Source organism: Oncorhynchus kisutch, linkage group LG30 (assembly GCF_002021735.2).
Source record: "Oncorhynchus kisutch isolate 150728-3 linkage group LG30, Okis_V2, whole genome shotgun sequence".
NCBI lineage: Eukaryota > Metazoa > Chordata > Actinopteri > Salmoniformes > Salmonidae > Oncorhynchus > Oncorhynchus kisutch.
The window spans coordinates 28,283,215-28,306,090 of NC_034203.2; the positions used below are offsets into that span (position 1 = coordinate 28,283,215).

The following is a 22,876-nucleotide window of genomic DNA, read 5'->3' on the forward strand; positions in this document are numbered from 1 at the left end:
TCCCTTACTACAACATTTTCAGACAAGACAGAACAGCCAAAGGGGGCGGTGTTGCAATCTACTGCAAAGATAGCCTGCAGAGTTCTGTCCTACTATCCAGGTCTGTACCCAAACAATTTGAACTTCTACTCTTAAAAATCCACCTCTCTAAAAACAAGTCTCTCACCGTTGCCGCCTGCTATAGACCACCCTCTGCCCCCAGCTGTGCTCTGGACACCATATGTGAACTGATTGCCCCCCATCTATCCCCAGCCATCCTACAATCTAAGCTTGATGCCCTCAATCTCACACAAATTATCAATGAACCTCCCAGGTACCACCCCAAAGCCGTAAACACGGGCACCCTCAAAGATATCATCCTACCAACTTGCCCTTCCTGCTGTTTTCAACCAAGATCTCAGCAATCACTGCCTCATTGCCTGCATCTGTAATGGGTCAGCGGTCAAACAACCTCCACTCATCACTGTCAAACGCTCCCTGAAACACTTCAGCGAGCAGGCCTTTCTAATCAACCTGGCTGGGGTATCCTGGAAGGATATTGATCTCATCCCGTCAGTAGAGGATGCCAGTTTTTTTTTTTAAATGCCTTCCTCACCATCTTAAATAAGCATGCCCCATTCAAGAAATGTAGAACCAGGAACAGATATAGCCCTTGGTTCTCTCCAGACCTGACTGCCCTTAACCAACACCAAAAAATCCTATGGCGTTCTGCATTAGCATCGAACAGCCCCCGTGATATGCAACTTTTCAGGGAAGCTAGAAACCAATATACACAGGCAGTTAGAAGAGCCAAGGCTAGCTTTTTCAAGCAGAAATTTGCTTCTTGCAACACAAACTCAAAAAAGTTCTGGGACACTGTAAAGTCCATGGAGAATAAGAACACCTCCTCCCAGCTGTCCACTGCACTGAGGCTAGGAAACACACCACCAATAAATCCACTATAATTGAGCATTTTTCTACGGCTGGCCATGCTTTCCATCTGGCTACCCCTACCCCGGGTCAACAGCACTGCACCCCCCACAGCAACTCGCCCAAGCCTTCCGCATTTCTCCTTCTCCCAAATCCAGTCAGCTGATGTTCTGAAAGAGCTGCAAAATCTGGACTCCTACAAATCAGCCAGCCTAGACAATCTGGACCCTTTCTTTCTAAAGAATTATCTGCCGAAATTGTTTCAACCCCTATTACTAGCCTGTTTAACCTCATGTCGTCTGAGATTCCCAAAGATTGGAAAGCAGCTGTGGTCATCCCCCTCTTCAAAGGGGGGGACACTCTTGACCCAAACTGCTATAGACCTATATCTATCCTACCCTGCCTTTCTAAGGTCTTCGAAAGCCAAGTCAACAAACAGATTACTGACCATTTCGAATCCCACCATACCTTCTCAGCTATGCATTCTGGTTTCAGAGCTGGTCATGGGTTCACCTCAGCCATGCTCAAGGTCCTAAACGATATCTTAACCGCCATCGATAAGAAACAATACTGTGCAGCCGTATTCATTGACCTGGCCAAGGCTTTCAACTCTGTCAATCACCACATCCTCATCGGCAGACTCGATAGCTTTGGTTTCTCAAATGATTGCCTCGCCTGGTTCACCAACTACTTCTCCGATAGAGTTCAGTGTGTCAAATCGGAGGGCCTGTTGTCCAGGCCTCTGGCAGTCTCTATGGGGGTGCCACAGGGTTCAATTATTGGACCGACTCTCTTCTCTGTATACAGCAATGATGTCGCTCTTGCTGCTGGTGAGTCTCTGATCCACCTCTACGCAGACGACACCATTCTGTATACTTCTGGCCCTTCTTTGGACACTGTGTTAACAACCCTCCAGATGAGCTTCAATGCCATACAATTCTCCTTCCGTGGCCTCCAATCGCTCTCAATTACAAGTTAAACTAAATGCATGTTCTTCGACCGATCGCTGCCTGCACCTGCACGCCCATCCAACATCACTACTCTGGACGGTTCGGACGTAGGATATGTGGACAACTACAAATACCTAGGTGTCTGGTAAGACTGTAAACTCTCCTTCCAGACTCACATCAAACATCTCCAATCTAAAGTTAAATCTAGAATTGGCTTCCTATTTCGCAACAAAGCATCATTCACTCATGCTGCCAAACATACCCTTGTGAAACTGACCATCCTGACTTCGGTGATGTCATTTACAAAATAGCCTCCAATACCCTACTCAATAAATTGGATGCAGTCTATCACAGTGCCTTCTGTTTTGTCACCAATGCCCCATATACTACCCACTACTGCTACCTGAACGCTCTCGTTGGCTGGCCCTCGCTTCTTACTCGTCGCCAAACCCACTGGCTCCAGGTCATCGACAAGACCCTGCTAGGTAAAGTCCCAACTTATCTCAGCTCGCTGGTCACAATAGCAGCACCCACCTGTAGCACGCGCTACAGCAGGTATATCTCTCTGGTCACCCCCAAAACCAATTCTTCCTTTGGCCGCCTCTCCTTCCTGTTCTCTGCTGCCAATGACTGGAACGAACTACAAAAATCTCTGACAATGGAAACACTTATCTCCCTCACTAGCTTTAAGCACCAGCTGTCAGAGTAGCTCACATATTACTGCACCTGCACATAGCCCATCTATAATTTAGCCCCAACAACTACCTCTCCCCAACTGTATTTATTTATTTATTTATTTTGCTCCTTTGCACCCTATTATTTCTATCTCTACTTTGCACATTCTTCCACTGCAAATCTACCATTCCAGTGTTTTACTTGGTATATTGTATTTACTTCGCCACCATGGCCTTTTTTTTGCCTTTACCTCCCTTATCTCACCTCATTTTCTCACATTGTATATAGACTTAATTTTCTACTGTATTATTGACTGTATGTTTGTTTTAATCCATGTGTAACTCTGTGTTGTATGTGTCGAACTGCTTTACTTTATCTTGGCCAGGCCGCAATTGTAAATGAGAACTTGTTCTCAACTTGCCTACCTGGTTAAATAAAGGTTAAATAAAATAAAAAATAAATACTTCCAAAGTTGTGGCAAAATGTCTTAAGGACAACAAAGTCAAGGTATTGGAGTGGCCATCACAAAGCCCTAACCTCACACCTATAGTAAATTTGTGGGCAGAACTGAAAAAGCATGTGCGAGCAAGGAGGCCTACAAACCTGACTCAGTTACACCAGCTCTGTCAGGAGGAATGGGCCAAAATTCAAACAACTTATTGTGGGAAGGTTGTGGAAGGCTACCCAAAACATTTGACCCAAGTTAAACAATTTAAAGGCAATGCTACCAAATACTAATTGAGTGTGTGTAAACTTCTGACCCACTGGGAATGTGATGAAAGAAATAAAAGCTGAAATAAATCACTATCTCTACTATTATTCTGACATTTCACATTCTTAAAATAAAGTGGAGATCCTAACTGACATAAGACAGGGACTTTTTACTGGGATTAAATGTCAGAAATTGTGAAAAACGGAGTTTAAATGTATTTGGCTAAGGTGTATGTATGTAAACTTCCGACTTCAAATGCAGGTCCTGGATAGCAGGACGCATGTTGTACACACTGTAGTTTTACATTTGATTTATATTTGTAATTTTGTGTGTTATGATGTGCGATCAATTCAAAGCATCCTCTGTGGTTCATAGCTGAATGTTCATCTCTGTAAGAGTTCTCTGAATTTTTTACATGGATCAGAGGAGGCTGGTGGGAGGAGCTAAAGGAGGACAGGCTCATTATCATGGCTGGAATGGAATCAAGGGAACAGATTCAAACACATTGTTACCATGTGTTTGGTACCATTCCATTCATTACAATGAGCCATTCCTCCTATAGCTCCTTCCACCAGCCTCCACTGATATGGATCATAGCTGAATATCAACATGCGTCTTTCCAGCACTTCAGGTATAATGCTTTAGTTCTGTTCTGAGCATCTACGAGCCCTTGTATTTTGAAAATGGCTGTTTCCACACCTAATGTCTGCTGTTGGTAGTGTTACCTGCATTTCCATTTGACGGTAGTACTGTGTCTCCCGGAGTTAAGCTGCTGTTGTAGATCTCTGTGTTAAGGGCAGTGAGAGGATGGGGAGCTTTTAATGTAGGATTCCTGCTGATTGTTAGCGCCGCAGGGCACTGGGTGTGAAAACACTGTTGTCAGTTAAACATAATGACGCTCCCAGCTCATTGTCTTAGTGTGTGTGGGTGGGGTGGTGGCACAGGGACGCAGACAAAACACATGAAAAGACATTGGGAGCCTGTGCCCAAATGCTCTCACAGCTATTTTCAGGCGGCACAGAAACCTTGAAAGGGAGTGAAAGTTAGAGAGATCAATGAATGAATAACTAGTGTGTTGGTTAGCCGTAGCCTACTGTATGTAGGGACCATTGCTAGCTGTCAAAAAGGGAAGTGCATCAAGACATGTTGTGACAGAACCTTTTATTGAAATGAAGGGACAGTCTTGAATAGATTCATAACCACCGGTGTGACGTGATTGCGTCTTCATGCTGTGCGTTGGAATGACAGAGGTGTATGTTCGATATACTGTATGTTGAAAATACATTGGAACGTTGGTCAATGGTTACCGCCCTGCTCATCATGCCTTGCAGGGCATATAAAAAAATAAGTAAAACCATTTGACATGCATTTCTCTGTAGGATCTGTAGTATTTAAAGGACATTTGTTTGCGTGAAGAACCTTTGAATTCTGAATGTTATGAGGATTGGCTTTCTTTCTGTCTCTGTGTGTTTCTCTGCTTCACTCTTCTAAAAGGCTTTCATTTGAAGCGGGGTCCTGTAGTGCTGTATTGTAGCGAGGAGGAGGACACACACACACAGTTTAGTTGTAGTGTAGCGAGGAGGAGGACTGGGAGCCACCAGCCCACGCAGGCAAAGCTGTGAAAACTGTGCATCCAAGCTTGAATCCTCCCCCGTCCTCTGGCTGTTCTCCTAGCAGCAGCCTCCCTCCACACACCAGCAGCAAACGTCACCCTGACCTCAATGTCAGGCTCCAGCCCAAACCAACCAACCAGTCAAGGAGATTTTGACCTTTCTCTGTCTTTAAAAAACAACTACTGCTTTTTGTCCTCCTGTCCTTAGTGAAATAAACATGTTTTAAACCCGCCCAGGACTGTAGATGTGGTCGTGGATATATTCAGATGACACAGCAAGCACAGAGTGATTGTTTTGAAGAGGGAGTTTGGGTGCTGAGTCAAGGCCCCCACCCATACATCCAACCGCTCACGCATAGTACTCATACATACACATACACACACTTACACACACACACACACACACTAATACAAAACACACATTCAAATCCAAGCATGTTTCAGACAGAAGCGTCTGGATTTTTTTCTCCCTGGCAGCAGCCTCCCACAGACGTCCTCAAACCTATCATTTTCTCTGCAGTGGAAGAATTGTGACGTACGTTGGTCGGTAGCTCAGCTGAATTTTAAAAAGCTCCACACACCCACGCTCGATACCACTACTGCAAGCATCATTATAACAAACTTTCCTTGCTCTATATCTCCCTTCTACTTTGTGTGTCTGTCTCTGTCAGTGTTTTGCCTTGTTCATGGGCCTGCATTCATTCTGTGTAAATGCACAACGGACAGGATTCTAATAAGATTTGATAAAAGCTTTTTGAATTGACAGTGTGCAATCAATGTCACAGCTCGGTTATTATCTCTAGTTTGGGTTGTTGGTTTGGAGAAATGTTGTATTTTGTTGCTGTGTGTGTAGTATGCGTGTGTGGGTGGGTTTGTGTGGGTGGGCAGGGAATTGTTGGCTGTACTCTGTGTGTGTGTGTTGTGGATTTTCACTTAGTGTGAGTAATGTGTGATACATGTATTTCTGTAGTGAGGAAGATGAGGAGGCACTAGGGTTGGGCTGGATCCAGATGTTCATACTGTTTCTGTACTATACCGGGGTATACGGTATTACCGAAAGTATACACGAGGGGCGCTATTTATATAAAAAAATATAGTATTTGTGTGAGTCCTGTGCGTGAGCGGATGGATGCATATGTGGGCGGCCTTGACTCAGCACCCAAACGCCTTCTTCAGAACCATCACACCACCACTCTGTGCTTGCTGTGTCATCTGAATATATTCAGGGCTAGCTTTTTAAAAAATAGATGTGGCTTTTTAAAATACATTTTTGACATGTATAACAATTTAGGTAACAACGATCTTGATCCAGGAGGGGATTGAATGTCTCTGCTGTAACCATGAAGCTTGATTTTGACATCTAGCCACTTAGCAAGCAAATTAGCAAACCAAATGTATAGCTGGAGCCCTGAGCTGGATATAATTAAATTGACACATCTTACATTTCTTATGTTATTCGTAACTTATTGTTAGCTGTAAGCAGTGGCGTAGCACTCACCCCCGCAGCCCCAAAGAGACAGGGTTACCCCCCCCCCCCCCCCCCCCCCCCCTTCGGTATACAGTATAAGGAGACACACACTCGTTCACACACACACACACACACACACACACACACACACACACACACACACACACACACACACACACACACACACACACACTCCGAATGCACTGATTGGCGGATTCTTGGCATTCGTCACAGCCTCTGATCAAGGTTAAAGTTGTGAGAAATACTCAGTGATGCTCAAGGAAACACAAATGAGTCTTCTCTGGGAAAGTCGAGATGCAGGGTAAAATATTAATATCATTTGAGGAGAGAAAATGCAAAGGTGGAAGGTTCCCTTCTGGAGCTGTCTGGGGAGATCCTCATGGGATTGGCTGTTTCAGAGCTGTCAATCATCTGGGCTGAGATGGACATAACAAATGCTGGCCAGATTGACATGGGGCACACAGTCATGCAGAGCTGAATCACCACACACACACACACACACACACACAGAGTGAAGAAGGTCCCAAGAGGAACTCCCCTCCCCTAATATCATTGGGCGATGCTCTTACTCTGTTTTGATTAATACACATCCCCGTGCCTCTCTACTCCCCATGCTCTCATTACAGGTGCCTGTCAGTTGATTTTTTAAATCAATGAGGCTTGATTCTGAAATCAGGGAACAGTGCTCTCTGATGTTGGCTGCTTTGATGATGATGCTGTAGCCATAAAAATACATTTGTGATTATACACTGAACAAAAATATAAACACAACATGTAAAGTGTTGGTCCCATGTTTCATGAAATAAAATATCCCAGAAATGTTCACACACGAAAAGCTTATTTCTCTCAAATTTTGTGCAAACATTTGTTTACGTCCCTGTTAGTGAGCATTTCTCCTTTGCCAAGATAATCCATCCACTTGACAGGTGTGGCATATCAAGAAACTGGTTGAACTGAATGATCATTATTGTACTGCGGACAATAAATGGCCACTCTAAAATGTGCAGGTTTGTCACACAACACAATGCCACAGATGTCTCAAGTTTTGAAGGATCGTGCAATTGGCATGCTGACTGCATTCGAATTGAATGTTAATTTATCTACCATAAGCCGCTTCCAACATTGTTTTAGAAAATTTGGCAGTACGTCCAACTGGTCTCACAACCGCAGACCACGTGTATAGCGTTGTGATGGCGAGCGGTTTGCTGATGTCAGCGTTGTGAAAATAGTGCTCCATGGTGGATGTGGGGTTATGGTATGGGCAGGCAGGCATAAGCTACGGACAATGAAGACATTTGCATTTTATTGATGGCAATTTTAATTCACAGAAATACCGTAATGAGATCCTGAGGTCCAAATGTATTTATGGTGTCTCTGACCAACAGCTGTATTCCCAGTCATATGAAATCCATAGATTGGGGCTTAATGAATTTACTTCAGTTTACTGATTTTCTCATATGAACTGTAACTCAGTAAAATAGTTTTTTTAGTATATTTGTGTGGATGTAGCCTGGGGCAATGTCACTAGGCCTACTCTAGCCTCAGGCACGGTGTCACTCTGCTTCCTGTGCATCATTGCTGCCACCTTTTTAGTCTCTGATCTGATGACTTCAACCTGTGGAGCTCTGCTCTGATAGCTCGGGTGCATTCATATTGTAACGATCTTTAATTGTGAACTTATCCTGAGAATTATGCATTTTGTGATAACACACACAGAGATTTTTATTTGAAATATGAGCTCAAGGAACCCACCTTTTTATAGAAGCCATACCGATGCTTGGTCTCATGAGTCCTCGTGAGTCATTCACACAATGTAATAATACTGACATGCTATTGACAACCTGTAACATAAGTACACACACTACAATACTACATACACTTTTATTGAATTGGAATGACATGTACGCGTAAGATAACCTTTTCCCCTTCGGGTGCTACCATAGACTGTGCAGGCTAGTGGATGAGACTACAAAGCAGATGAAATGGTGTTTCTGTAGTTCTGAAATTGAGAGAATGATTTGTTTTACCATTAGTAGTCAGCCTACCGCTGTGCAGGTATGTGAGGTCAGTCATCAATACCTAGAGACAAAGTGCTTGAAGGATCAACATCTGTACCAATGGAGGCTGCTGAGGTAGGGCAGCTCATAGTAATGGCTGGAATGGAGTCAGTGGAATAGTCTCAACCATAAGGAAACCATGTGTTTGATACCATTCCATTGACTCCATTCCAGATGTTATTATGAGCTGTCCTCCCCTCAGCAGCCTCCACTGGTCTGTACGTACGTAATACCTCTGGGTCTAATAATGATGATCATCAATGGTGCTGATGGGGATACTGAATACTGATAGCCATGATGAATAAGGTACTGTCTCAGCTCCCCTCCTCTCCTTTCCCGGCCAGCCAGGCAGCAGCCTGCTGTTGATTGTCAGAGGAATAGCGTGTGTCTGACGTTTTAACACGGACTCGAATCCTCCTATCATTGAGGGTCGCGAGGAGAAAACACGTCATACAATCTGCTAGACTACGGGTCTAGACATTTGTAGCATCTGTGGCCTGTAACTACAGGAAACCACCAGAATGTTGTCTGTCTGCTGGTTGATATGAGGCTTTGCCTATGAGTTCCAGCCTATTGTAGTGGAGGGATAAACTGAATGGCGTAAGCGTTCAGACACATTTCTTATTTTATGTGATCAGTGAGTGTCACACCACATGAGATGGATAGATCTGATCATAAGACTAAACTGGCAACAGTTTAATCATTTCACACAGTGAAAACCTTTGCTTATTGGGTAACATTTACATTTGAGTCATTTAGCAGACTGTTATCCAGAGTGACTTACAGTAATGAGTGCATACGTTTTCTAACATTTTGGTCCTGGTTAAGGAGGGTTCTCTTTACAGCTTTTATTCCCAGTGAAAGGTTTGGTTTCTGAGCTTTCTATATAATTAATCATCAGGTATAATAGAGACATGACGGGAGCCATAAGTAAGTTTGGGAGGGGCTGAGTGCAGGGGAAACGATCACATGTAGCAGTACTGCTAAGGGGAGGAACCGCTTAAGACCCAGATACCTCGGCTCCCTGCCTAGCAATAATGATGCAATGTTTAGCGATAAGGAGGAGACTCCACCCAAAGTGGGGTATGTATTCACTGCCACGGGTGAAACCATGTTTTTGTCTGACGCAGCTGTGTTGACCCACTGGGAAGAATAAACTTGGTTTAAACTTTCATAGTGTCCGTTGAGTTTGTAGTCTGAAAATTAGAACCTAGCACCAGAAAGTAGGATTTCTCTGTGATCGTACACAGGCACTTCAAATTCCATTGAGGTTCTTATATGGCCTCATTTAAAACCGCTGCACTACCTTCTGGCTTCTCCTCTGTTGTCGTTACGACTCTCTCAGCTCAACTCTCTGAAAACTGGCTGCATACTCTAGTCTAGATTTACATCCACAGCAGAGCAGAGGTACCTAGGCTGCTAAAAAAGTTGGCTTACGTAACAATACAATACAGAACAGAAGCCTTTGAACAGTCGTCTCAACCAGCGGAGTTGCCCTAGAAGAATACTGGTTCCAACAGGAGTCAGGCTGCCCCCCCTCCCGGTGGAGACATGTACTGCATCCTGCCTGGCAAATAGTGTTGGATAACATCATTCCTATTTGAATTTAATAGAGCGAGGAAGGAAAAAAACAAATTACAGGGCCGTAATGAGTTTTTCTATAAAAACTATTTCATTAGACATGTGCTGAATTAAATGCAGGAGATGGTATTTCCCTGAGGATAGCCCAAGCAAATGTCCTCCTCACATTGGTTTACAGTGGAAACTACATTCCTTTAGAGAGAAATGTATTTCTGACAGATTCCATAATTGAATTGGAGCTACAGTTTGCAGACTCTATTTAAATATTTATTCTCAGGGAGTTAGTCTGCCAGACTAATATTCTCATTGGTAAATAATTCATTTGGCGGTCTAAGCGGTTAATTCCCTAGGCCTAGCACAGTTATGGAGAACATTATGAGTTGATATGTATCATGACACGTCATATGTTTTGTATTACTTCTGAAGTAAGTCTACACTTTCTAGAGTTCTCATCCCCTCTACCACCCCCACTTCTAATACTGTCAAAAACACTAGAACAATATTTTGTGTTTATTACGTGTTAGGAGTCTCAACCTTAAATGAGTCTTGCTTCGGGCCGGGAACTAGCAGGACCTTGAAAGTTACACCGGAACAATAGAAAGCCCCTGGCTAACATGTGGGCACAACATGAGCTTTACCCTGCTACCCATATACACTCTGTATACGTCACAATGACTAGCACAGATGAGATGACACACAAACACACACACACACACACCCTGACACCCACAGAAAACCCCCAGACATGGCCAGTCAAGCCAGTTTATCAGAAATCCTCCTCCCAACTGCCATATAGATAAAGTTGCAGAACTGGGGCCACATAATGTGTGAGGCAGCTGTCAGTCGATAAAGGGAAGGAGAGAGAGACGACACATCCTTCCTCTGTTACCCCAGCCGGGAGGGAATGGACTGAGACTGAAAGTCTGATCCTATGCCTGACCAGAGCTTATTAATGGATGTCCCATTCTGGCCATGGGCTTATTAATGGACGTCCCATTCTGGCTATGGGCTTATTAATGGACGTCCCATTCTGGCCATGGGCTTATTAATGGCCGTCCCATTCTGGCCATGGGCTTATTAATGGACGTCCCATTCTGGCCATGGGTTTATTAGGATTAGCCTAATGATCCCAGCAGTTGTTTTAGGTATAGGGCCTTTAGACCCCTCCTCCTCAGCTCAAAGGTTTACCAGGAGGAGGAAACGGCTCCCCGTCACAACACCTGACGCATGGTCGTGTCTTCCTGACCAGGTCAGTGTGTTACAATACAGCTCAGCTCAGCACAGCCACAACACTCCAGAGCTGTCTGCTGGGACTACATCATACGCAGGACTGGGCAAATGCTACCTTTTGGATCCAGATTTAGTTTACACTGGAAGTTGAAATACGAAAGACTAACCTGAGAGGACAGAGAGAATATACCAAAGAGAGGAGAGGAAGAAGTGGAATAAAACCACAAGATGGTAATGATGGAAAATACCAGCTTGCCTGTCAGTGAGTTTGAAGCGTGAGGGTTGGACGGTGGATTTGTATGGTTAGGTTGTGTCTTGTGAGCCCTTTGGTCCACTAGGAGCTAAAGGAATAAGTCAAGTCAGTCTGTGCCTCTTGAAAGTGTGGAACCATGCTGCTGTGTTTCGGGGGCCGCAGACGGACCAGGCACCACCACATCCACTGGGGCGAAGAGGACTGTCTACTGGCTGAAGAGCCTTAGGTTATTCAAATCCCTGGCTACCTGGACGCAGGTAGCACAAACCTGGACACAGGTAGCACAAACCTGGACGCAGGTAGCACAAACCTGGACGCAGGTAGCACACCTGTTCACTACACAGCAGGTCCACATATCGATATGACTAACAGCTCAGTTGAAGCAGCAAGCTCTCAAAGCAGTGCATTTGGAGTATGAATCTATTTGCTAGCTGGTATTTGAGCAGTTTTCATAAAGTGTTGTATCTGGTTTCTTATTTGAGAAGCCTGTCTCAAAGACCGTATCCACAGCCCAGACTTCCTGGAAAGATGCTTGGGATGCCTTGAAGGGATTATTACCCTTCAACACAATAAACTGTACTAGACAATGGCATGGAAGTGGGTGTTGTACTGTATGAGTGTGAGATAACATCAACCACTTCAAATCACTCATTCTCTACTCAAGTTATACAAATAAGACACTTGATAAATACCTAGATGGAGACCGATTTAAAGATGTTAGCTATAAAGTAACCCTTTTGAAAATAAGGCTACTACTATGTAGAATATAGCAGTGCTCCAGTCTGAGATCATCTATATGTCTCTAAATCCTTCAAGGGCCTGAGGTTGTTCTGTATAGAGAGAAGTTGTCTGTTTTCCTTTTGGTGGGATGATCCAGTAGACACATGCTGTCTGGGTGCTGCTTTGCTTGGGCCAGCCAGATGTTATCTGTCCAGATGTCCTGTCAGGATCATGTCCTCGCAACCCTGGTTCTCTACATGTGCTCTGATTACTAATTGAACAAGTATTATGTAAAAACATGTTCTTATAATGTTTTTACTGTGTTACTAAACAGGTATAAAAGCAACTAAATGGTTACCTTTACAGGTTCTGTTTTTTGATGTCATGTGTGGAGTGTTCAAAAATGATGTACTTTCTTTAGCATTTATAGCCTACTTAGAACATATTTTTACATCAAGCAACGCTATTTTCCAGTGGCCCTTATCAACATGTTTCTCTCTAAACACATGGGGGCGCTGCTTTTGATGGCATCATCAATTGCCTCAGTGTCCCGTGGTGATAAGAATATGGAATTAGGGCTTAACCTAGTTGGTCAGCTTTGTGTTGTGCCTTTATTCAGAGTGGTTGCCATTTGATTGACAAATGCCTAATTGAACACCAAAGCTCTGCCCATGCTGAATATAAAGCTGGAATGTGCCAGATTATGCAGTGAGTTCCTTTTAGAGCCTTAAATGACATTGAAATAACAAGCTGAATACGCATCCGTTTATGGCAGCCAATCAGTTGCTGACAATGACTTATGAGCTAATAATTGTTCCTGTGGAAAGGTTAATTTAATTATTTTGGGAAGGCGTCAAAGCCAGATTTGTAATTATTACTTAGTGGTATTTTGTAGAGGTGACATTTTACATACCAACTAATTTATCAGATTATTTCAGTTATTAACAACACTGTAAAAATAATTTGCTGCCTGCAATAAATGGTAGTCGGGTCACTCCTGGAGTGACTAAGTGTGTGAGAGCTTGTGTGTGTGCTTTTGTCAGTGCATGTGTATGTAAACACTGGGATCGATCCACTCAAACCGTAGTCCATTATTGCTGTCAGGTTACGTGGCAATTAATATAGCAGTGACTGTTACTTTCACACAATTAGGCGACTTTCGGCATTGAGCTATTTTAGCTTTTTTTTTACAATGAACTAGAGAACATATCTTGCCCTTTCAAGCTATCTGACCCACTTGTGTGCAACCCATGTGACCTGCTTTTACAGGGCCCTAGGATTAGCAGTGCTTTATGTAGAGTCTAAAACTTGGCTACATGGAAGCCAGAACTTCTGGTACTTCCACTCACTCTCCCTCCTTTAGAAGGCCATGGGAAAATCTCTGCCTTTGTGTTTTCCCTATCCCTGCTTGTTCGGTTGCAAGAGAGAACTTGATGGCGAGGGAGGGAGGAATACAGAGAGCGACCGAGAGAGGAGGCACTGGGGACACAAAGTTCTCTTTCATAGCAGTTTGTTCTAGGATCCTATCTTTGTTGACTGCTGCAGCAGTAGTGGATGCTCAGCTCCCTCTTCCTTGGATCCTATTCTTACTGTTCACTCACTGTCATCCATTTTACTCTCTGGGGGCTGAAATCCCTCTAGAGATCCTGTGGAGGAACTCAGATCAGTGGAGTCGGTGTGTTTTAATGCAGAGCAGCCGACCCGTTGGGATCCGGTCCTTGTTTTCTGACCGTCCCGGGGGTTGGGAAACTGCTGGAAAGTTCAGACAGACACACTCCGTCACGCTACGCACGGCAGGCAGCTCAGAGATGAAGGGTTTTGTCTGCACCACAGGCAGAAAAGGATTGCTCACAACTTTCCAAGAAGGATGTTTTTCATATGTCGCTCACAGCCTCTCAGGGACTCTATGACAAACATGTGTTTGTTTGTTCCAAAGCAAACAGTGGAATGGCTGTTTTAGCTGTCGCTCACCCTCACGTCGGACAGGTAGAAAAAGAAAGTAGAGGAGAGGGGAGAATGCAACCAGCCAGCCACCATCCAGCCTTTTGCTGTGCTGCTGCTGAATGCTGAGTATAAGGCTGCAGGGTTATGGAGGTGGCACAGAGGCTTTGCTCAGGCTTGTTTGAAGTTTTTTTTCCCATGTCAAAGGTAAAGGATTACCCGGGGGGTTGGAATGCAGCCTGGAAGTGAAGGTCTCAGAGAGCTACCTTAAACACCACCACACCGGGGAGAGGAGTGTGAGATTATGTTTGCTTTGCGACTGTGTGTATGTAGGTGTGTGCGTGTAGGTTAGGCTAGTTTGTGCATGCCTGTGTGTGTGGGGGAGTTCAGGGTAGTGCCATGCTACTGCTGAGCAGTCGGGCTACGGAGCAGGCTATCCCCGGGGCCACAAGCAAAGCTGTAACAGCCCACCAGTCAGGAGGAGGTAGGACCACGGTGTATCACATCTCTGTCATCCTGAATGGAACTTTGGGGCATGAGGGGGTGGGTGAGGGGGTGGGGGTGAGGGAGGGCCTGGCCGCCAGACACGCCTCCCTGGAGCAGAGTCATCCGGCAGCCAGGAGCACCAGGGCACGGCCACAGGCGCTGCAGGGGAAGGAGGGACACTTCAGGCTTGGCAGGTGGCCCTCCCTGAGCCGTACAGGCAGAGTGGGGGGGAGGAGGGAGGAGGCAGTGCAGGAGGAGGAGGAGGAGGGAAGAAAAATGAAGACGGACCGGTTTCTCCAACTCCAACAGTTCTCTAGTAACTCAGCAGCTCCAGCAGCAGCCCATCCTTCTCAGATTGACTGGGAGACTGCAGCGGTAGGAGTAGAGGTAAAGGCAGCTACAGCAGCTCTAGAGCAACAGAAGACCCAGGTAGAGACCCAGGCACAGGACATTTCTCCCCAGACTGAAGTGCCTCTCCCTGGGCATCATGGTGGTGTCCCTGCCGGTGGTGTTCTGGCCGGTGGTGGCTCTCCACCCCGGGCTGTGCTCCGCAGGAGGCCATCCCAGGACGGTGCTGCTCCACACAACAGGAGGGCGGTGAGCATGTATGGAGCCGCAGCCAGGCAGCATCGAGGCTCGCTAAGCCGCCAGGACAGACAGGACAGGCCCAGGAGTGTGTGCATGCTCGCAGGCCCCAACCTAAACCCTACCCTATCAGAGCCCGGGTCCCACTCCCAACAGACCTCCAGGAGGGGGGCTACAAGGTCTCTGGACGGTCCCCCACAGCAGCGCTGGACCAGGAGGGCAGAGCTGCGGGCGGTGGACGGCCTTAAGCCAGGGGTGCTCCCTCAGTGGACGGTGGCGGGGGCTGAGGAGAAGGTGGTCCCCAGGGTCCGGCAGCAGACCTGGAAACCGAGACCGGTCAGCATGACTGTGTTGGAGCTGAGGAAGAAGGCCTCGGGGTCTCAGGAGGGGCTGGACAGCCAAGGAGGAAGCCAGGGGGGAGGTCTATTTGGCCGCTGGAGGCTGTTCGGCCGACCAGCTCAGGACAAGGAGAAGGAGGAAGCCCCAGACCCAGGCTCCAAGCCCAGCAGCAAGCCAGATGCCCCGAAGAAGACCCTGAGTTCCTTACGCCGGAGCCTCAGTCTGCGGATCAGGAGGAACCGGCCGCGGGAGAGAGTGGACATTTCTGAGGTGACAGCAGAGGAACGCTCACGCACTACAAGTATGGAGCAGGAGACATCTCTCCCCTTGCGGCCCTTCTCCTATCTGACTGGGAGGACCCTGCCACCTCCTTGCGAGAGGGACGATGATGGAGGGAGGCAGTTCATTCATTACCACAGCCAGGGCAAGGTTAAGGTGATGGAGGTGCCCCTCTACCCAGCCAAACTGTCCTCCTCTACTAAACCGGCCCAGGAGGAGCCCAGCCTATGGCAGCTCATAGCCAGACGCTTTAGGAGGAAGGAGCAGCAGCAACCGTCCAACGGTAAATGTGAACTCCAGCCCCGACACCAGAGCAAAGAGACTGGCAAATATACCCTGGGCAGGATTAAAAAGCCTCAGTCAGTTGCAATAGAGACTCTGGCAGACTGCAACAAAGTTCAAGGTAAGATTCCCAGTAAGATTGAATATATTTCCCAGCACTTAGTGCTCCTGGTTCTGGACAGCCCCCCCCCCTCAACCACTCTGTCAAAAAAAGTTCCCTTTTATAGTTCAACAGGGCAGCAAGTAGCTTAGCGGTTAAGATCATTTGGGCAGTAACCAAAAGGTCGCTGGTTCGATTCCCGAGCTAACTAGGTGAAAAATCTGTCTGTGCCCCACTTAACCCACTTTCGCTCCTCTTAGTCACTGGATAAGAGCTCACATGTAAACAGGAACAGGGGTATTCTGCTCTTTAAGGAATGAGGGCAAATGAAAAACACGTGGAAGGGAACTTTAGGATGAGGTGGCATTTCAAGGTTTCGGGACCCAGAGGTTAGAAACAGTTCTCATTTTAGCTTTTGTGTTTTGTTTATTTACTTTTCCCACAATGCATTTCAAATCCATGTTGGTTCTTATTCAGATATGTAACAGTCACCACTGAAAACATTTTACATTAGAGATGTGTCATTTGGATGAGATGAGGGTCTTGCCTGTTATCTCATATGAATTTGCCTTGTTGTTTAAAGTTAACAATAGCTGTTTGATGAGAAAAGGTATGGGTGGTTGGTACAGTACTATACAGTCTGATCCAGAAGTGGCTGTGTTTCCCAGAGCCAGTGTGGTTGGAAATGCATGGTAGCTAATGCCTCTGGCCTCGTAGGGACACAGCTTAAAGCAGGAGGCATTAAAACGGTCAGCGGCTGTGAAGGGCCTTGGAGATGCTTTTGGCCGCCAACCAGGGCTAAATTAGGAGGGCTTAAACACTGTAATGATGGGGAACTGAGAGAGAGACTTAAGCACTGTGTTTAAAGGTTAGCTAGCCTAGCGCTGATCTCTATACGTTGACAGTGTAGGATCTTGTATGTGTTGAGTTGCTCATAGAAGCAGACAGAGAAGCAACAATGAGCTATAGAGATTAGCCAATGTGCTGAAGCTGTGTTTGCTGTGTACTCCATGCAGTTTAGTTCAAATCTAAATTAAGCCTTGTTCCTGTCATAGTCATTAGCAGATAACACCTTCTACTATGGTGAACTGAAGGTAAAAACTTCAGACAGGTTTGCGCAACATGCCAAGCATGACACGAAACATTTTCTAGAGTTATGATTGGTGATCGTGAATTATTACATAATTATTACATCATTTAGAAAAATCCACTGCTCAGACCCCCAGAATCTATGAGTGAACAATGAAAGTTTGAGTGAAGTTCAGATTCAAAACAAACACCTGTTGCTGTAGGAGTAAGTTGTATCAAAGTTTCCAGAGAAACACTTCTTAGATTGTTTTGCGTACTTGGTAAGTTGTTTCTCTGTGAATGAACCACAAATCAGACTATGTACTTTGTGTTGATATCAACTTTAGCAAAGCTTTGTTTCCTTCTGAGCCTAAGCAGTTAATAAGGGCAGATACAGGTACACTTTGTGATTTGCAGTTGATTTGTTTTCCCAATAAGAACTGTTACCAAGGTCACCAAAGCCTTTGTAGTTTTAAGTGCTCGTTTAGTGATATTTGTCTCCGTAGTCGAAGTAGGAGAGAGCAGTCAGTCAGGCAGTAGGAATGTAGGTGTGCCGATCACTCTGACTTAAAGCCTAGTCACCTGTCTCTACCTGCCTACGTGTTTGACAACCTTACCTGGCTGCAAAATGTATCCTAAGAGTTCTGATTCCCAGCCCTTTGGTGGTATAGCCCTACATCAGGGATGAGGGGTTGAGGACCCTGTCCCCCTCACGACTGCACCTCACCCCTACCAGTGGGTGAACAAGGCCATTGTTGTCAGGCCCGTGGAGGAGGGGTGGTTTGAAGTGACGTTTTGTGAGGTAGTCAACACTGCACTCCATCACAGACCTGGATTCAAATAGGATTTGAAATCTTTCCAATACTTTGGCTGGGTGTGATTGAGCTTGCCTGCAGCAGTGGAACCAATGGAATGGTCTCAAATGTGTAAACCAGGCAGATTCAGACAAATACTCAAAGTATTTGGAAGATTTCAAATACTATTTGAACCCAGGCCTGCTTCATCAAACACATGACATGCATAAAACAAGGCTGCACTGCGACTAGAGTAAAGTTAGGTTTCCCTCTTGAAATGCCATACACGTCATTGTTTTGTAGGACCAGTCAGGCTGGCAAAATGTTCACTGTGGTACATGTATCTTGCCTAAACTTGGCATTGCTCATTGAGAGTTGTCGAAAGTGTCCTGTGTGTCAATGTGCATTTTGTAGTCTTTCATCTCATGACTGATCTCTCTTATAAGAGATCCTCGAAATTGGTTGTGGAGTGTTCAAGAATAACAATACCCTGGCCTTATTTTTTTTCATCCCACAATCAACTGAAGTTCATTCATGAAAATAGTTTGCAGCTCTGCTCTTTCTCAATCATAACTCTTTGTCACTGTGAATCAGGGCCAACAAAATGTCTGTTCCCAAAATGTCTGTTCCCCTAAATGTTCTTAAGTTTGAGTCTGCCTGCTCTGAAGACTCTCCGTCGGAGTTGTGTGAAGACGTATCTGGTTTATTAAGTAAGCACCCTCAGCAGACCTTCTCTGAGCCAAACTCCCTAATGACTTGGTTTACCGTTATGACAAACCAAATGTGTCACTCCCAAGCCAATTGGGGAAACTGAACATTTGATCACACAAACCCACTTCTGGGAGAGGAGGGAAGAGGAGAGGGATAAAGGACAAGAGAGAATAAGACACTGTTGTGGGTTGAGTGAGTAAGTGAGTCAGTCCAGAAGGAGATGGATATAGAGGCTCTCTTAATACTTTAAAATGACTCCTTATTTGAGCGTCTGCTGCCACAGATCCCCAGCTACTGTGTTCCCTTCAAATCGAATTGTATTGGTCGCGTACACATATTTTGCAGGTGCAGTGAAATGCTTATGTTTCTACTTTAGCTCCAACAGTGCAGTAATACAGAACAATACGGAATAATATACAAATCCCAAAAAATTCAAAGGAATAATTCAATACATATCAGAATGAGCAATGTCAGTCTGGAATATCTATACACACCATCATATGTATATGATGGTGTGTAGGGATAGTATATGAATAGAAAAGGTGTGTATGGCAGTAGTTATATAGGAGGAGCCATGACTAGAATACAGTATATACATATAAAGTGGGTAAAACAGTATGTAAACATTAAAGTGACCAGTGTTCAATGACCATGTAAATAGTGCAGCAGTCTCTAAGGTGCAGGGTAGAGTACCGGGTGGTAGCCGGCTATTAACAGTGACTAAGGTTCAGGGCAAGGTACTGGGCGGAGGCCGGCTAGTGGTGACTGTTTAACAGTCAGATGGCCTGGAGATAGAAGCTGTTTATCAGTCTCTCAGTTCCAGCTTTGATGCACCTGTACTGTCTCCACCTTCTAGATGGTAGCGGGGTGAACAGGGCTTGGCTCGGGTGGCTGTGATCTTTGATGATCTTCTTGGCCTTCCTGTGACACAGGCTGCTGTAGATGTCCTGAAGGGCAGGCAGTGTTCCCCTGGTGATGTGTTGGTCTGACCGCACCACACTCTGGAGAGCCCTGCGGTTGCAGACGGTGCAATTGCTGTACCGAGTGGTGATACAGTCTGACAGAATACTCTCAATGGTGCATCTGTGGAAATTTGTGAGGGTCTTAGAGGCCAAGCTGAATTTCTTCAGCCTCCGGAGGTGTTGTTGGGGCATGAGCTTAGTGATGAGCTTGGAGGGCACTATATTGTTGAAGGCTGAGCTATTCGGTAAACGACATTCTTACATACACTACCATTCAAAAGTTTGGGATCACTTCGAATTGTCCTTGTTTTTGAAAGAAAAGCTTATTGTTTTGTCCATTAAAATAACATCAAATTGATCAGAAATAGAATGTAGACATTGTTAATGTTGTAAATGACTATTGTAGCTGGAAACAGCAGATTTTTTTATGGAATATCTACATTAGATATACCCTAACCATTATCAGCAACCATCACTCCTTTGTTCCAATGAAACGTTTATCATTTTAAAAGGCTAGTTGATCATTAGAAAACCCTTTTGCAATTATGTTAGCACAGCTGAAAACTGTTGTGTTGATTAAAGAAGCAATAAAACTGGCCTTTAGACTAGTTGATTATCTGGATTGTCAGCATTTATGGGTTTGATTACAGGCTCAAAATGTCCAGAAACAAAAAAACGTTCTTCTGAAACTCGTCAGTCTATTCTTGTTCTGAGAAATGAAGGCTATTCCATGTGAGAAATTGCCAAGAAACTGAAGATCTCGTACAATGCTGTGTGTAGTACTCCCTTCACAGAACAGCGCAAACTGGCTCTAACCAGAATAGAAAGAGGAATGGGAGGCCCCGGTGCACAACTGAGCAAGAGGACAAGTACATTGGAGTGTTTACTTTGAGAAACAGACTGGGATAGGGAGAGATTGAATATGTCCGTTCACACTGCTGCTACTTGCCTCAGGGGAAAAAGCTTCTCAGAATCAAGTTCAAAGCCCATTTACATGCTGGAGTTTGATACACCACTCACCAATGGGGTTTAATGTCATGGTGATGACAGAATAGCACAAAGGATGATGTGCATCAGTGCTCAGGTCAAAGTAGATTTCCCGAGTTGACTTTGGATTCTTCTTATCTGTGGCTATTGACAGTTGGGGGCCCTTTTTTGTGCAGAACCATGTTTATGGTATGTTGTTAATGTGGGGTTGTGATTATAGAAAACAATTCACTCTACTATATCGAGTCAGCTAAGACGGAAAATGTGTCTCCCTTGGGTTAAATTTGGATTCCGCTCAACACTGGTGTCCAATTTACCTCTGAGGAAATGGTCGATTCCAAGCCTTCAACAACATAATTCTTAGAAGAGACTAAGAGACCCTTAAGTCAGCTTGCCTATAGCCCTACACAATAGAATAGATTGGTCAGCGGGCATCCAGCTCTGTCTGCTTACTGCTGATTCTGTTCACTTATCTATTACCTCATATTGAAATGACATTCTACTGTTCAAAGCTCTACAGATAAGTTATAAGAGCTGTAGCAGCATTGAGTAGACAGCTTTGTGAGTTTGGTTACAGAGGCGTAACATTTACAAGATAGGGAGATGATTCAGGAATGATTATGTCAATGGAGCTGCTGCTCTGTGTAAGTATATGCTAGACCGAGTCTAATGGCAGTGGGTAACAATCCACTACAAATGTAGGATCTTAATTTGAGCCAGTTGCTACAGCAGGAAAATAGTCCTGCAGCAACAGGAAATGTTGATTATAATTAATAGCCATTTTTGTAGGGTTTGATAAATTTTTTGTAAAGGAAATCAAGTCTCACATTTCAAAGTGGGAAATACATACTTCAGAAGCCTTTTTAACCTCAAATACAGTAGAAGTTTTACATTTCCTGCATTGCAGCCAAGTTATCCGACAACATGGTAATCAAATGAAGATCCTACATATTTATGTGGTTACCAATGAGGGATGTAAAAATACTTAGTCCAAGCTAAATTGGTACTCTGTCATTTGTAGCTAGTGGGAAAGGATCTCCTAATCTTTGGCAGGGAGGTTTAGACCTCACGGTCGTCCTCCACTTTCATTCCCCACTGACCCCACACAAACACAAAAACCAAAATCCGTGTGGGGACCTAAAATGTATTTCCATTCAAAATCCTATTTTCCTTAACCCCTAATCCTAACTCATAACCCTAATTTTAAACCTAGCCCTTAAATTTAAAATAGCCGCCATGGGAAATGTCCCCACGAGGAATAATATTCCTGGTTTTACTATCCTTTTGGGGATTTCCAGTACCCACAAGGATAGTAATACATTCCCACACACACACACGTGCACACACACACAGAGCAGCATAAACGTGGGGTTTTCTGCATTTTCTTTCTCTCTGTTTTTTGAACTCAATATGGGGGTTACTAATCGTGCCTCACTGCCCTTGGATGGAATAGTAATTTTTATTAGAGTGGACATGAGTAATGAGTCGAAAAACATGAAACAATCCACCAATGCAGTTTTCCATCTCACACAAACAAAGGCCCTAGTGTCCTCTGGAGGGTGCATCACTGAAGTTGGGGCTCATTCTGTTCCATTTCTATAGACATTGTGGGTACTGATGGGTTGCTAATTTTTAATGGATGATGTAAAGCAGAACTACATTAATTATATTCGCTGTTTCAGCAAGAAATAAGGACAAGTGGCACTTGTTACATCAATCTGGATAGCCACAGCATATAGCATGTAACACGTGTGTAGCACAAACAATGTGTCACATGGTTTAATGAAAGATGGCTATCACTTCAGTAAGGTAAAGCTTTGAGTGAATAACCTACATTTCTTCTAATTCACCTCCTTTCTTCTGCCCTGTGTGAGGGTGTCCAATCCGGCCTGCAGGTGTTTTGTTTGTGTATATGTACTCAGAAAGTATTCATACCCCTTGACTTATTCCACATTTTGTTGTGTTACAGCCTGAATTCAAAATGGATTCATTCTTTTTTTTCTCACCCATCTACACACAATACCCCATAATGACAAAGTGAAGACATGTTTTTAGAAATGTTTGCTAATTTATTGAGAATGAAATACAGAAATATCTCATTTAAATAAGTATTCACACCACCGAGTCAGTACTTTGTAGAAGCACCTTTGGCAG

The 22,876-nt window shown here is 44.6% G+C and overlaps 1 protein-coding gene across 4 annotated transcripts in view; it reads left to right on the top strand.

Moving 5' to 3' along the window:
* Nucleotides 1-22,876, top strand: part of LOC109874721 (arf-GAP with GTPase, ANK repeat and PH domain-containing protein 3) — a 261,538-nt gene that overhangs the window by 91,023 nt on the left and 147,639 nt on the right. For 2 of the 4 annotated variants that reach the window (XR_004206342.1, XM_031810042.1), the window contains exon 1: nt 13,791-16,221. The exons of 1 other annotated variant lie outside the window; for it this stretch is intronic. Coding sequence is in view for 1 of the 3 variants with exons in the window: in XM_031810042.1 (XP_031665902.1) it covers nt 14,529-16,221 (1,693 nt within the window). In the remaining 2 variants the exon portion in view is untranslated. Of the gene's footprint in view, nt 1-13,789; nt 16,222-22,876 lie in introns of those variants that run through there. One more of the 4 variants, XR_004206343.1, reaches the window with a different exon arrangement.